The 18,091-nt window shown below is 31.1% G+C and overlaps 1 protein-coding gene across 1 annotated transcript in view; it reads left to right on the forward strand.

Annotated features, from left to right (window-relative positions):
- The first annotated feature begins 851 nt into the window (after positions 1 to 851).
- Positions 852 to 18,091, forward strand: part of LOC128183024 (trissin receptor-like) — a 31,695-nt gene continuing 14,455 nt past the window's right edge. The window contains exon 1 of the mRNA XM_052851806.1: positions 852 to 1,080. Coding sequence (XP_052707766.1) covers positions 951 to 1,080 — 130 coding nt within the window. The 5' untranslated portion in view covers positions 852 to 950. The remainder of the gene's footprint in view (positions 1,081 to 18,091) is intronic.

Raw genomic sequence — 18,091 nt, forward strand, 5'->3', positions numbered from 1 at the left:
ATAATTGTTATTTAAGGCTTAAAATGAAAATACATTAATGTGATTCTTTTAATACTCGGATTGGGAATTGAAAAATTAATTCAAAAATAAATTCATTCAAACTAATACGTTTAACAGTAGTGCAAACTTTTTAAACTGTAAAGAAATTTGTTATAGTAGTGTTAAATTTCGTTATTATTCACTTCCGCGGGACTCAAAATCGGTTCGCTATATCCGTAAATTCGTTATATCCGAATTCGTTGTAACCGTAAAATGTTTCAAAAATTTGTTACGAATTTTACTGTTTTACTGGGGACTCAAAATAACTTCGCTTTATCCGAGAATTCGCTATATCCGTCTTCGCACTAAACGAGTTTTACTGTTGCTAGGTTGGTTATTTTATCGAAAGGATAATATGCACTCATCAAATACATTATCTAATTTTCGTTTTGTTTTTTTTTTTTTTGCGAAAATGAGGGCTCTTTAGCAGCGTTAAGGACTACTTATCGAGGAAAATTAAGGGAACAAATTAAACAATCTTTGTATGTCTCTGGCGATCGGATGCCCAATAGGTTCGATATAATTTGTGAAATTTTTAAGACACCCTTAAACAATCATATTCGACGACGACCTCAAGGAACTCCCTCCTAATCCTCTATGCATACTTTTGAATTATATAATTTGTAAAGAGAAGATTTATTTTTTCAGGTGGTTTTTTTTACTTTCTAAAATTCACTAACCAGCCACTCAATATCCTTAAGGAACTGTCAAGTAGGGAAATATCTGCCAAGTTGGGAAATATCGATGTTTTCTGTGAGAAACGCTGTATAGGAATCCTGCAACGTGTAGCAATCGTCTCTAGACGCCAATCGCGTGCCAACACAAGGTTGAAATTGTTACGTTAAGGTTAATATTGCTACATGAAAGGGAAGTAATAATCAGAAGACATATAATCGACATTTTTATCTGTCATGGAGGCAAATTTGACGTGGAATGGGACTTTTTCGTCGACTCGAACTTTTGCATCCCCATTTGAATGTTACTATGTGCGAGTTATTTTTATTGTCTTATATGGAAGCGTTTTTACTATCTGTATCCTGGGTAAGTGGTTAATACACATTTTTACTTTTTTATGGTATTTGCTTTTTCTCTATGGTTTTTTTAAATTATAAATTGAAGATGCAATAGAAGGGATGTTCATATGATATGAAATTTACCTGACTTTGCTTTGTATTGATATTATACAACCAATTCTAAGTCTTGTTGAGTCTTCTACGATGACTCAATATAGCTCTACAGAAGAATGAAAAGAGAGAAAACCTTTTAAAAGATTGCAGTTACAATCAAACCCGTATTTGTCACACTTCTATTTAATGCATCTATTTTGGTAATTTTTATTTAAGGTACTTCACTACACCAAGGCTACACCAAGGCTTATACTTTTTAAGACACTACGTCACAATATGGCGATTTCAATGTTTTGTTAAACTGTTTTTATCAAACAATCGTCATAGCTCAGTGGTTAAAGTATCAGGCTTGTGAACCGCAGATCATTAGTTCGAATCCGCCTGTGGCTTTTGTTCATGTTTACTGAAGTTTTTTAAAAATATCATTTTTATCCAAAATTACCCATTTTTTCGCCTATTTTACGTATACACTTCTTATCCATCATGCTCTCTATCATAATCAAGTAATTTTCTTCTGATTTGAGAAACTATTTAAAGATGTGGTGAAGTACCTTAAAGGAAACCTTTAGTGACGAGTAACTGTAGTTTATAATATCAAAGTAAACACTAAACATCTCTATCCTTCGATTGGAAGATGCATCTTCTTTTTATTATTATGATGAATTTGCGTTTTCATCTTTTTTTGCATACTTTTATAACATTTTACAACTCCAGAATACTTTTTCCAGAAAGTATTTATTTTTTATTATTTGGTTGTAGCCGTGCTGGATTTTGTTATTGTGTTATTGCGGTTTTAGCATAACCTGATTAATGGAAATAACTGATGTGAGCTTTTCCAATTATATTTGGCCGTGGTCCAATTTCAATTTCTTGCCGATTATTGTTTTCATACTTCCAACATTTTTTTTTTATCTTTAACCTCCAACCTCAAATGGATGGTCATGTCCTATTCAATTGAAAAAGAAAGGACAACAATAAACCTAGTGCCAAATTCATAAAAAAAAAAGCTAACTTGTCTAAACAAAATATGCTGATTTCAAATTTGAAGTTCATAATGTGGTATAATTGTTTTATTGTTCATACTATGGCCTATGTACTAATAAATGTTTGAACAGAAAAGAACTCTTCTCTTAAAATTTATATTTCAGAACTAAGTTGTTTCATTTTGTAGATTTGCAAGAATTCGCTTTTTTATTTTTGTCTCGATTCACTCTTTCATCTGTTCTTTCATTTTTTTAAATAAAAAATAACAACGAAATTCAGTGGATTAGGGACGATTGTTTTAAAAAATCGCGTTTATTATATCAAACTTCATTACAAAGAAATATAATACAATAACCTTTGATAAAATATGAGCATATAAACGTGCATTTAAATAATACTGTGTTTTGGGCGGGTAGTGAAGGGGTACTATTGGTACCTAATAACCTTGTAACGAAAGTCACAATGACAAAAAAGACACTTCAAAGCTCTTTATACTATAAGCCAAATCATGTGTGCATGACGAAACTGATAAAAAGGGATTAAGGATTTCCGTATTGTCGTGAAATAAAAAATATTATAGATTTTATTTTATCTTTATAAAGATGACCCGGAGTGCCAAAACAAGTGTAAATCCTAAAGGTCAACATGAATTAATGAATTTTAATATATTGTATGTTCAGAATTTCCAAGCCAAGAGTCCAAACATAATGGTATGACAGAGAACCAGTTTTACATAAAAATATATAGGAAATATTTTGTTTAAATAATTCGGCCTACTTTGTAACATAATTATGCGAAATATGAAATAATATTTGAAATTAAAAATTGGCCCCTGGGTCACAAATGATGTTAAACATATTAGAAAATGTTTGGAACATTCCTTGCAAAGCGTTTGTACTACTGAAGTTGTAATATTTTCAAAACAATCAGTATGATAATGTTCAATATCATCTTTGTTCAAATTGGTCATTTTCAGCGCATTACGGGATCACAAATTATTATTTTTATGTAAAAAGTTTGATATACATGATTTATTAGAAAACCGCCACATGCACTCCATGAAAGGTATTCAATTATTTCCTTCTTTTATTCTTATCAACGCCAGGCTAGATTGCCACCTGGAATTCTGGAATTCTATTTCAAGTTCATTGAAAAACGCAATGGATAATATTTATCACGATTGTATTAATAAGCATTGCATTGCATTTTCAAGACAAATTCAATAAATTCCAGCTCCAAATATGGTAAGTGCTTTGAAATTTTGGACATTTCCAGATTAAAAAATTGCAAATAATTAAGGGGAAATCTTTTATGAAAAATATCTTTTAAAAAACAAGGAACATTTCGTTTCCTAAATGATAAGGTCCAAAACCTTAGATAATTCACGCACAATCCGAAATTGTATTTACCTAAGAAGGATGGATGGTCAAAAATTAACCATCGGGTTTTCCTTAAGCTTTAAGGCAGCAATAGTTCAGCTCTAAACTATACTTTAATAATGAAAAATTCTATAAAATTTTGACTTATATTAAGACTTTTTCTTTTGCATGTATTTTGATATAGAGCTCTTCTATTAAAGCAGATCAATACAGACTGAGTCTAAAAATAGCCACGACCATTGAGCTATCTTTAAATCAAATACAGTCTGGGGTGATCAAATCCAATGAAGTCCGAATGGCTTTATAATAGATTTGATCACACCGGACAGTATTTATCACCTCATAATATTCAAAGACTGACACCTTATTACTTATATTCACAAAACTTACAACAAATTCTGGGATCAAATATTTAAATAGTCATCGGTGGTTATAATTGAACTATACATTACAAATTCGATTTGTAGTGTACTCACAAAGACAATAGAACTTATAAATCTAGAACCTATAAATCTATATTTTTCATTGCATTTAAAGCTTACAGTACCTTGATTAATAGTACGGAAGTAACAATGAATACCTTTTCATCTACTTAATATTTTAACGCACCTTTTGCGATTTTGTGTGATTTTTTATCGATTTTTTTTTCTTTTTTTACATTTCTTCGACATGATATTTGTTTGAAGTTTTTCATGTCTTGAATTCTTTTCTTATTTCTCCTTCAACCTCGTTCTTCTACTGGCTCCTAATTTCAACCAGATTTAAAATAGATTAGATTAGATTATATCGATAGCATGTTTGGAACTGGTCCAATAAAGAAACATTATTCTGCTCGCACGATAGAGGATCCAAACTGAGATGGAAATGTTTACAGTTAAGCATTAACTTTTCTCATTAGTTGCAAGTTCGAATTTTTTCTGTGTAGTAAATGAGAGCTTCCGCATACTTCTTATCAATTAAACTCAACTCAAACATCAACATACCTGCAGAGATCCATCAACTTTCTTCTTCCTTTTTATGATTTGAACATTTTTATTGTGTAATTACACAAGAGGATTTGAAACAAGTTCTTACAGCTTACGTGTTCCCCCTTAAAAAGATAATGCATACAATATACACTTTTTATCGGTTGGAAAACGAAATAAATGACAGTGCAACAAACCATGTTTCGGAGAGTTCTTTAAGGAGGGAAATGCGCAAAACAGAATCAATTGCCAGTCTACAGAATATTACAAACAAGGCATCTTTTGCACATATATCAAGATTTATAGAATATAAAATCCAAAATAAGTAAAATCCACAAGTTTAATTAAGTTGAGTTTATTCCACTCAAAGAATAAATATTAAAAATAACAGTAAGTCGATTCAAAACTTTATATAATATATATGTCAAATATATCAATGTTTTTTGGTTTGTTTGTTTGTTTATTTTGTTTTTTGTTGTTTTTTTGTTTGTTGTTTTTTTCTTTTTTTTTTTTTTTTTTTTTTTTGGTAAAAGGTATGTGTCCGATATCATTAAAATATTATTTCCTGCAACATATATCAATGGACTTCTATTATAAATGATCATATCTACGTGTACATATGGTATGGAAGAAAGTACAGTATAACTGTATTCAAATAGATCCTATAATGCACAAGGCTACAAACACGTGCGTGATAGCAAGAACCAATGGCCTCTCTCATTTTATGGACTTTGGTTTCCTTGAAAGAAAATCGATGTTGATATCTTAACCTAATGAAAAAAAATTGTTTTATTCTCCATGAAAGCACCTGCTCTCAGGAATTTTTTGGAGAAAGGCTTAGCAGAATTACTTCGTTTAGATAATGGGATGAATTTTGACATCAAAGTGTTTGCATAACAACTTACAAAACTAAATCACGTTCAAACCAGTATAGATCAAATGTCCACGTAATCATAATATATTTATTCATTAAACTTTTTAAAAGTTCCTTTAATAGCAATATCCAACATAAATCCTCATTAAATTAAAACATTTAATCAACAGAGTTCCAGTCTATCTTTTAAGTGACATGGTAGCATTTTATACCGGTTTACGTTTTAATTTGCCCGTCAATCAAGTATGCAGTGCTAGACCATTGCCGGTAAAGTAAATTTAAAAAAGAACTTTGCTTTTTCACCTGCTTTGTAGTTAAAAGCTTTTCCTTAAAAAAGTGAAAATTCCCTTAGAGAAATTATCTATTTCCTGTTGGATTTCATATTTCAAGAAAGATATTTCACACATTAAGTGACAAAGTGCTTGGGTTTTTTTCTTTAGGTAACGGTACATGTAAATCATACAATGTGTGGTATTCATGATTTTGTTGGAAACTTCCTCTTGATCGGGTGCAAATATCCCACCCTAAAACTGGCATAATAAATAAAAAAACAATATAATACATAGTAATAATACATGTATATCATATAAAATCACGTGATAAAAATTTCTGTTTTAAGATTTTTATCAAAGTTTGATTTAACGCAGCGATTTGAATAGTCCTTTACGAACATTTTGATTCTATGCGTACAGAATTTGCATTGTATACAATATATTAGATTGTCCCAATTAATTTAATACTTCATCTTGTATCTTTTTCAGTACAGTGCAGTTTACATTGATGTTGTATTTGTTGGTATAAAAGCACCCGCGCCATAAAATATTTAATTTGCAAATGAAATTAAGAGGAATCAACAAGTTTTGTATAATGTTTTATTTTTGCACAACTTGGTATTTATATAATTCAAATAACAAGAGCAAGAATTGAAATATTTATAGACAAAAATTAACGCAATGACTGTCTAAATTAAGTCTATTCTGAACTTGACATTTAAGTATTAAATTCTTATTTTTTTAAGATACAGTCTCATACATGAAACTGCAGCGGTGTATGCATACAAATTGATTAACGCGCGTTAGGGCGTTAAGAAAATTTGTAAGCACACACCGCTCCAGATATGAGACTATATCTTTCAAAAAATAAAGATTTAATGCTTATATTTACATTTCTTTAACTTCTTGCCTTGTCTGTAAATATGTGATTTATACCTGAAAAATCTTTTTTTATCCTAAGGGTAAGATCATATGAATGGAAGAGCCACTGTAACAGCCACAAGCGTGAACATTGATTTTCACAAGTGACGTTGGGTTTTACAGTCTTCAACGTTTGTAACGTCATAATAAAACTCGACGCTTTAACTTTTACAGTACCCTATGTGTTACAGTGTTATAACTGCAGTAGCTTTCCACACAATCATATGCAAAAAATATGTGGACGGTATATATAATTGTGATTAAACAAATGGAATAAGTGTATGCTTAGAAATATCATTAATCAGATAAGCTTGAGTAAGATTTGTCATGATTTTTTTCTATCAAGTATTCTCAGCTGATCTTCATATAGAATCATTAGACTGCAAAAAAGAGAAAAGAATAGGGTTTTTTAAAATGCGCAGCTTAGAGAAAATTAAGTTCGGGGGGTATTCCCATGAGAGTTTTACTAATGACACAAAAATTGGTTGACCTGATTGCAAAGTAGATTAACTTTAGTAAGTCTGATAAAAGAGCAGAAGAAATTTCCATATTCTGTTGAGATGAACAAACGCGTACTTTATTTCAAAAAGATTAATTGTGAATAAATCAATACATCGTATTCCCGTTAGGAGGGCCAAGGCCATGAAGCGCTTGATGGTCTTAGCAATTTTTGACCGTTTTGATCTTCTTTAGTAAAAGAGCTCTGCATAAAAATATAAAAAAAAAACACTTAATTTAAAACGTTAACAATTTGGATTTTTCTATATATGATAAAAGTTTATATCAAAATAAATCACACTTACAATCTTAAGTAGATCTGATGTTTATTTTGTTGACCGTCTAACCTCCTTATTTATGAATTAGTATTTGCTAATTATTGCCTTTTCGCTATCTTGCATTCGTATATTCCTTCAAATCCACAACTCATCACAATTATTCTATTTAAAGACTGTTTGAAAATTATGCTCACATCACATTGCAACGTGATGAGTATATGTACAAATCGTGTTTGAATAGTCTTTATCCTATAGTTCATTCCCCCTCCCTATTTCCGCATAAAAAATAATAATAACGTTGGTTTTACCAATCTGTAAAACCGATACCATTCTTATTTATATTATATTATGTTAGTCCTTTATAAATTCATCATGTATTAGTTTTTTGTGGTGGTTTTTTTTTTTTCAATCACGTTGTTCTTTGATACTTGGAACCAGAGTAGTTTTCTTTGTTATACCAAAAGAAAGAGCATTTACTGGTTGACTAGAGATGATTAAAGTCCTTCAAAATCATTTTACGATACATGTATAAAAAGGAATATTAAACCCTGTGCTTTTAGACAAAAACATTTGTTTAATGAAGAGGGCTGGATGGACGTCGACCGTTCCCATTTACAGTCTGATAAATGTCTGAAGGTACTTCACTATACTGAGACTTACACTTTTTTAGACACTACTTCACGAGATGGCGATTTAAATGTTTTGTTATACTGATTCAGATGTATATCGTAATAGCTCAGTAGTTTAAGTATCAGGCTTATAAAAAGTATTTTAAAAAAGTATCAGGCTTGTGAACCGCAGTTCATGAGTTCGAATTCACCTGGGGCTATAGTTCTATTTGCTGAATGAAAATTTTGAAAATATCATTTTTTTTTATCTAAAATTGCACATCAATATTTTGCCTATTTGACACATAAACTTCTTATCCATCATGCTATCTACCATAATCAAGTAATTAACCGGGTTTTCCATCGGAAAAATCCGGTTATTAAAATGGGGAAAATGGAGGGCGGGCGGGCTGGCGGGCGGCTGCCAAAAGGATATATAGGGTACCCTCATTGTACGATAACTCCACTTACAGTTTTCAACATAGGAAGTTGTTCTTTTGCAGATCAATTGTACATATATCAGAGGTGTGCATATTGCTAAGATTTTGATTTCCGATAATTTATGGAAAAAAATACCAGCTTTTGAACTTAGTCATTTTTGGGGCAAAATATTGCATATAGGGTACTCCATTTCACTGGATACGGGTTGACATTGATTATGGATACAGTTCACATAAATGAAAACCCGGTTTGCTGTCACATTGACAGCTTTTCACTTGTTTTCTGCTGATTTGAGAAACTATTTCAAGGTGTAGCGAAGTACTTCAACTTGAATACTAGTGAGACACCTTAAGGAAAAGAGCTCTGTATAACTTTTTAAAATGAAAATATTATGAATTAATCAAATGATAGTTTAAAGCAATTTTTAAGTTTAAAAGTTCATTTTGATATATCTAATGTCGATCTCATTGTTAATTTGCCAACCACCAATGGCTTCGCGTCGGGCAATATTTCGTCCCTCGGGGGCTAATATAATCAATTTTGCCCTCAACACCAGTCAATATTTGTATAGTGTTACGTGTGTAATTAGAAAGAATATACATTTCTAATTGTGTTTGGGCAAAATCAATACGGGGCAAAAATAACTCTGTCTACAGTAGAAGCATTCATGTTAGTACAGAGAGCAAGAAGATGTGTTATTTCTTATAAAAGGGGCATGGTCACGATTTTGGTCAAAACTTATTTGTCCGATTTTAATGTTTACAATGCTTCAGTAAGGCATTTTGAATTCAATTTGAATACAAAATTTAAGTATCATCCGTTGAGTTATAAGCGAGTTACAGAGCTTACAATTCTTTGCTATGTAGACATAGCTTTTGTTTACATTTTGAATGTTGAAGTGAAAATTCCAGTTTTAGACCTAAAATGAATGTGATAATCGTTAGGAACTGTTTATTTGTGCTTAAAATAAATAAGAAGATAGACAAAAAAGCTTTAAAAAGATTAGAAATACATTCCTAAAGCATTGTAAATAATAAAAACAGTAAAATTGAACTTGACCAAAATCGTGACAATTTTTGCCCCTTTAAACCCATGTTTGATGAATTGCCTTATATTTTTTTGTTACCCTGCTGTTAAATTGTTATAGAAATCCAGGTATTTCTTAACAAAGTACATTTCTTGCATTCTCATTTATGTTAAAACTTCTGTGCTTTCCTGGTGAGCTTTTAATGAAAGGGGGATAAAAGATCGAGCCATCAGATGAGAGTTATTGAAATTAAGACGCTTATAGCTGATATTTGTTTTAATTGAACTCGTGCAGTCGTCAGGCATCAAAAGGATGAAAGTATCAATAATAGGATTTATTAAGGCGACGAATCTGCATTCCTGTGATCTTTCCTAATGATAATGGAAATTTCGATCTTTGATTAAAAACAGCGGGAGAAAAAAAATTGTTGCTATCCGAGATTAATTCAAATGTAATCAAAAATGGTTAGAGTCTCACAAAAGAATTAGTATAAAGGTTAAATATCTCACGTATACAATTCGCTTATTTGACATGTGTACAGTTTATTTATCATAGTATCTTTCATTATAGAATAATTTCCTGTTAATTTGAGTGACGTTTACCAGGTGTGTTATTCCACCTTGAATTCGATTAAACAAAGGTTTGTTTAAAAAGATATAATTTAAGCCAATGCAATTCGATCAGTCTTAAATTTGCCCCAATACAAGGAGGGTGAAAGGGGCGAAAATAAAATGGGGGCGAATATTTCCCTGTATTCAGTGATACACTGTACAGAATGCATATTTGACTTTCAATGTCAAACTTCACGATAATACATGTAGCAGGGAACGAATTCCAGAATATTTCATTATTTTCATCTCTTTTAACATGAACTTGTCTAAGAAAGTGGACTAAATTAAAACCAGACGGAATGTTGTTTATATAACAATGAAATCTTTTGCTCCGTTGTCCCTTTATTTGAATATTGGTGATCAATATACTTTAGAAGTCAAATTCGGGGGGGGGGGGGGGGGGGGGCGGGGGTATTTAAGCTTAAACTGTTTATTTAAGAGGACTGGGTGGTTTTGGTCATTTTTATGCTATATTTAGAGTAGAGCTCTGTATAAAATGAAGCAATTTTTCAAATTTTGTCTGAAATATTAATTTTTTTACTTAAAGATTATTTATAAGCAAGTAAATCATATTGGAAAATTTAAGGAAGATCTGATGGAAAAAGTGCTGATATTCAAACCTTTTTTAGTGGTTGCAGAGACTAAGAAAAAAGGTGCGGGTCTCTTTTCGTCATTAGTGTCAATTACACAAGCCTTATCTTTGGGCATGTAGGTATAATCAATGTCTACGTACTGAGACAGACATCTATTTAATTTTCAAATTAGATTGTTCAAATTAGTGAATCCCTATTGTGGCAGAAAAGCATGAGTTGCTTCAAGGTCTTCCTCATCATCTCATCTATGATCAACTACAACCCCCCCCCCCCCCCCCCAACTTCTCTGTCAGTTAAATATAGTTATGATATATCGAATACTATTTTTTAAGTTGTTATTGATTCTGTAATGCTTTTCACACTTGTTATCAAATCAAAAGTCCCTTTGATGTTTCCGATTATCGAGTAACTCTTATTTCTTCTTTCCTTTAATTTCGTTATTTTTTGTAAGAAGCACGGTTGTTTAGAATTAATGAATAAATTATCTCTTGTGAACAATCTTTGGTAGGGTTTGAAAATGACATTAAATATGGAATATTGATTCCGCTTTGATGAATATCTTGTCAAGTCAGATTAAAACTTTGTTATTCCGTTTTTCGCTTTCCGTTTCATGCTGTTTTCCGTTTCGTGCCGTTTTCCGTTTGTGTCGTTTTCCGTCGCTTTTTTTTAAGGTGGCTGTATCATCGTCGCCACTTTTATATATAAAATATATAATACAAGATCTTTATAAAGATAAATAAACACACTGAATTTGAAAACTAAGATTGATATATTTTTTACCTAATACTAGTTTATTACAACAGCTTAAATGGGGCGTAGACACGATTGAAGATCAAAATTGTATTTCTTATCTTTTATATATGAAATAGTTTACAGGTGGAGATTGAATGATTCACCAAAATTGGAATGTTAGAAGTCAAATTATAAGAGAGACACAAGATACAGAGATAAGAATATATTGTTATGTAAACAAAGGTCGTGTCTTATTTTTTGTTTATAAATACATGCAATGTAAACATAGGAACTACAATTTCAGAGTAAACAAGATAAACTGATTCAAAGTGTTCATAGATGATATATTATTACCAGAAGTACAAATTGCATATTTTTTAAACATTGTTGGTAAAAGTCAATATCATTAATAAAAATTATCCCTCGTCTAGTAAACAAGAAAATTCCAAAAATATATCGCTCTGTAAACAACTAGTAATACCCTGAGTATTATATTCTATAAATTATTTCATAAGACCACTAATTGACTTTGATTCGGGAATGGTTTACATAGGCTTTACCTGTTAAACAATCCATTTGAATTCTGAATAAGATGTGTTTAAACTTATTAAGAAGTAAGAATTGATTTAAACTTTTACTAATCAAACATAATTATGTAAAACATAACAAGACTCGAGCTTTGTTTACAAAACAAATAACTTCAAATTATGTATCTTGCTTTGTAACTCAATTTCGACTTTCACTAAACTTTGTCGGCGCAATAAACATGCCCATATTAATCATTCTGAATAAATAGATTTCTGAGTTCGAATCTTGTTAAAGTACCTTAAGCGTACCATATTTTAAAAATTTAGGGTAGACCTTATCAGTAATTTATTGACCATCTAGCCTCGAGAACAACTCTTGTTTGCAGTTAGACATCTTATATATTATTAACTTAGTATTAAATCATCTCTCAACGTGATCGATACTATTTCCGTTGGTCTGCAAGGTATCATACTGAAATTGTAAGCATTTTAATAACAAATCCGTTCTTGTGTTACATCATTATCACACACAGATATGAGTCTTTTCTGACGTCACAGACAGGACGAACCGGTCAAACACATGTAAGCCAGTATTCACTTAATAAAAGCATGAATGATAGCTGACTAATAAAAGGTTCCTATGATGAGCAGCAGCGAGGTATCTTACGTATACATATCAATACTGTATATCTACATTTTTCAGTGTCTTCGTTTGTGATAACACTATGAATCAAAACTTACACCATGACAGTTGAGAGGACTTGTCAAAAATGACCTTTTGACCTCGTAGATGCCGTTATTTTTCGCTGTTGCGCATCCTAAATCACTCTGAATATGTTTTTTTCTTCAAACAGTGTTTTACTATACTTAAATAAAAAGAGATTTAAGATTGGTTTTCATACGTACGTTCACAAAGCTGTAAAATTATCTTGTAACGTTTTCGTGGACTTTTCATTGACTTTCATTACACCTATAACTTTATCAAATTGGCTTCAAACCTAATATTACCAATGATTCAAAGTAAAAAAAAGTGATTAATAGTCATAAATTGGTTAGCAATATACACACATGCATTAAGGTTGAATTACGAATTTTCCAACATAAAACCCCAATATTTGTGTGAACAAATACCTACTGTATATTAAGAAATTATCATTATTATTATTGTCTATTTAGGATCGATTCTATCGTTTCCGTCCGTGATTCAATTTTAACATACATGTATTTTAGTCATTATTTTAAAGGATTGGGCAACAAGGTATGCACATGCAAACCATCTCCAAAATACAAAGCCAAGCAATGAACACTTTGCCGGATAATTATGCCAGTGCCAAGGTGGCATTTTCACCCGCTCAAGATGCAGTTTCGGAAAAATCCATATATACTTAATGATAGACCATTGTCTAGAGAGTATATAACCACTTTTGTTTTTAGTGTGTTTCACATGACTTGTGAAATATTTACCTTTAAAAATTAATACCCAATCAGAAAATGATAATTCCCATTGGAGAATTGATTCTCCTACAGGAAATGTTGACAATCCTATGGGATTTTTTAAAAGTCCTATAAGAATTATATTTCGTATAGGAGAATGGTATTTTCTGTTTCTGATTCAGACATGTAGTTTTCCTATAGGATATTAAGTTTTCCTATCGGATTATATTAAATCCTATCGGAATTGAAATTCCTATAGGAAGTTCTTGTATTCCGATAGGAAATTTCAAATTGCCTATAAGAATATTGTTTTTCCTATAGGAAAAATTATTTCCCTATAGGAATTTATTTTTGAAAGGTAAATATCTCACCTGACAGGTGAAATACAATGATAACAAAGGTGGTTGTAAACTCTTTAAGCAATGATCAATCATATGGCATATTTGAATTTTTCGATACATGCAGCTTAAAAGGGTACAAAAATGCCACCTTGGCATTGGCATAATTATCCGGTGCAGTGTTATTGGTTAGAATAAATTATCTAAAGAATATAGTAATAGTATTACATGTACAAGGGATACTTGGCCTCGAATTTTAGATAATTATCTTGACTTTTTCAATAGATGAATTGCAAGATAATTTGTTAGTTATCATATATGCTTCATACATGCACACCTTCATACAAGTGTCAATCTACCAAAGTTCACCAAAATCAAAGAAGAATTGTGTAATTATTAGGTCACATACCACTATTTTTACCCCGTGCTCATTGACCACGCAAGTAGTCCCATTCTAAAAATTTATACATATACTATTTCAAAAATTCCCAGGGGTGCTAAATAGACGAATTTGGTTACAAATTAACCACCCCATTCATACCTGCAGACATATAAACATTATGATGGAGTTTCCTTGGTTAACCTGTACCATTCTATTTGAGGATGTGTATTGGCCTGCCGCTTTAGTATAGTTATGTAATGACCCTAGTGGTTTCAAGTATCCAAGATGCACAACATTCTCTGAATACATGTAATTCAATCATCGATGATGTTATTTAGAAAAAAATCAATTTTTTTCTTTTTCTGCGTAGATAGGTTCTTCATTAATTTTATCTTCACAAAGTGTCTTTCATCAAATCTTCTTCATTTTCGTTTTATTAAGGAAATGTTATATAATACGAGACGATTAGTATAGTCTTGCATTAATCCAATGTCATGTTACACTCAGGGAAATCTTCTTTCTATTTTTAAATCGAATTTTTGCACGCAATGACAGAAGACGGATTCAAGAATGCTATAATATCAACCGGTAATTTATATATTTCTTTTTTCGTTTAAGAATATTAAGGTTTTATTATAGATTTGAAATCCTCACATCTTTTCTTAAATTTAGTGTTCCAGCTAGGTTAGCACTTTTATATAATCGTTCTGGGGGCATGATGTTTATATCTCCCCAAGTGCTTCAAATGCCAGAGGCACAGCCATACTTTTTAACAATAACTTTGAATATAAAGTCTTAAATGTACTTAAGGATAATGATTGTAACCTGTTGGCTATTGAGGTCGAAATTTTTGACAAATATACTTTTTTACTGGCAAATATTTATGGGCCCAATACAGACAGCCCAGATTTTTTTGTATCTTTATCTGAGTTAGTAGATAATTTTGATGGTGACTTTGTTATAATGGCAGGTGATTTTAATCTTGTCCAAGATACAACTTTAGATTATTACAATTATGTCAATACTAACAACAAAAAAACACGCGATGTAGTTTTAAATATGAAAGAAGTACATGGTCTGGTTGATCCATGGAGGTTAAAATACCAACAACGAAAGAGGTTTACATGGTTTAAGGCAAAACCAGTTAAAAAAGCTAGACTAGATTATTTTTTAATTTCTAGTGAGCTGATGTCTTTAGTTGACAAAGCTGATATTAATCCTGGATATAGGTCAGACCACTCAATGATTGAACTTGACATATCTCTTTCTAAATTCGAAAAGGGAAAGGGTTTTTGGAAATTTAATAACTCACTTCTTCATGACAAAACTTATGTTGACTTAATTAAAGACACATTATCAAAAATAAAAGCGCAATATATTGCCCCTCCCTTCAATCCTTAAATGGTCACCTCTATTCAGGACGAACAACTATTATTCACTATTAATGACCAATCCTTTTTTGAACAACTATTGCTATGCATAAGAGGAATCACAATGAGTTATTGTTCTAATAAAAAAAGAATTCGAAATGAGAATACTAAACTCCTTGAAGAAGAAATTAAACGGTTGGAAGAATTAAGAAACTTTGATCAATCCGAAGAAATTTTAGAAAAATTATCCATTGCTCAAACCAAACTGGAAGAGTTTCGAAAAGATTATATCAAAGGATTATTTGTAAGAACAAAACTCAAATGAATTGAGCATGGAGAAAAACCTACAAAATATTTCTTAAGTTCAGAAAAACGAAATTATGTAAATAAAACAGTGAACAAACTTGTGCAGAGCAATGGTGATACTATTTCAGATCAATCTGACATACTGTCGGAAATTGAAAATTTTTATAAAAATCTGTACTCCAGTTGTGATAACAAATTACATGATGTTGATATTAGTACAATAGTTGATAAGACAAAGGTTAACTTATTAGATAATGATATGTCATGTAAATTAGAGGGTATTATCACTAGAGAGGAAGCCCTTGCTGCTTTGAAGGGAATGAAAAATGATAAAAGCCCTGGTACTGATGGCTTCTCTGCAGAATTTTTTAAATTTTTTTGGAAGGATATTGGCCACTTTTTGATTAGATCACTAAATTTTGGATTTAATAAAGGGGAATTATCTATAACTCAAAAACAAGGTATAATATCAATACTACCAAAAGGAAATAAGCCAAGAGAATACCTGAGTAACTGGCGTCCTATATCTTTACTTAATGTTACATATAAGATAGCATCAGCATGCATTGCAAACAGAATAAAAACAGTCTTAAACTTTTTAATTCATGATAATCAGAAGGGCTTCCTCAAAGATAGGTTTATTGGAGAAAATACTAGGCTTATATATGATGCTCTTCACATCACTAAAGAAGAACAAATTCCAGGAATGATTTTACTTATTGACTTCGAAAAAGCTTTTGACTCCATATCTTGGAGATTTATGTACGATACGTTAAGATTTCTTAATTTTGGTCATGAACTCATCAAATGGATATCAGTATTATATAATAAGGCAAAATTATGCGTTATCCAGAATGGGATCTTCTCAGAATTTTTTGAAATTGGAAGGGGTTGTCGACAGGGTGACCCTGTCTCTCCATATCTTTTTAACCTGTGTGTCGAAATCATGGGACACATGATACGACAAAATATAAATATTAAAGGTATTAAAATAGGAAAAGAACAAATTTGTTTACAACAATATGCTGATGACACAGTTCTGTTTTAGATGGATCAGAAAAATCTCTCAAGTCTGCTCTCGACCTACTCTTCCAGTTTTCAAAATTTTCAGGGCTTAAGCCTAATATTAACAAAACTAAAGCAATCTGGATAGGATTCATGATTAACAGTCAAGTTTTGCTTTGTCAAGATACTGGGCTCCAGTGGACATATGAACCTTTTACAGTTTATACAGCTAATCTGGAAAACGTGGAACATCTGAACTTTAATGAGAAATTTAATCTGGTACAAAAAGAAATAACACAATGGTCAAAGAGAAACATCTCTCCTATTGGCAGAATTACAGTTGTGAAAAGCTTATTCTTATCCAAGTTTACCCATTTATTTACAGTGTTACCTAAACCAAACTCTCAGTGGATTAAAAAATTAGAGTAAGTTTTCTATAAATATATCTGGGGTAATAAAATTGATAAAGTATCTAGGAAAACTTTACAGTTGGACTATGATAAAGGGGGATGTAGAATGGTTCATATTGATACATACATAAAATCTCTGAAACTTACTTGGATAAGAAGGCTTCTTCACTCTAATTCGGAATGGTCCATGTTTTTCAATGAAGTAATTAATTGTAACACTGCTCATCTCATACAATTTGGATCAAAGTATTCTAAACAAAAAGCTAACTCAACAACAAATCTATTTTGGAAAGAAACTCTATCTTACTTTGCTGATTTTCTGGATTCTATAGAGCCAAAATGTGAACATGATATATTATTAGAACCTTTGTGGTTTAATGAGAAGATCAGTGTGCAAAATAACTATATTTTTTATGTCTTTATATGAAAAGGGTTTTTATATTTTATATGATCTGCTGGATAAGCAGGGGAATTTTATTAGTTATGAACAAATAACCAATGATTACCTAGTTAAGCTACCATTTACTAAATATGAAGGCTTAAAAAAGGCTATATTAAGCTCCTGGCCCAGTATCAGGCAATTTTCACATGAATTAGTAGTAAAACCGTACCAGTTAGAATCTATAAAAATTCTGTGTAAAGATAAAAAAGGCTCAAGAACATTATATGACTTTTTTTATCTCAAAACTACAGCATATGCCAATATGTGAATCTAAGTGGGAAATTGACTTAAATCTCGAACCAGACTTTAATTGGAACCACATATATTGCAACTCTAAGTTAATCACAAAAGATACAGAACTGGTATGGTTTAATTACAGAATAATTCATAGAATTTTAGGTATAAATAAATTTTTGTATCTTTCTAAGATAAAAAACAATAACTTATGTGCAATATGTATGTTGGAACCTGAAACTTTTAAGCACTTATTCTACCAATGCCCACTAATTTTGAATCTCTGGACAAAAT

This window comes from Crassostrea angulata, chromosome 5 (assembly GCF_025612915.1).
Source record: "Crassostrea angulata isolate pt1a10 chromosome 5, ASM2561291v2, whole genome shotgun sequence".
Classification (NCBI taxonomy): Eukaryota; Metazoa; Mollusca; class Bivalvia; order Ostreida; family Ostreidae; genus Magallana; species Magallana angulata.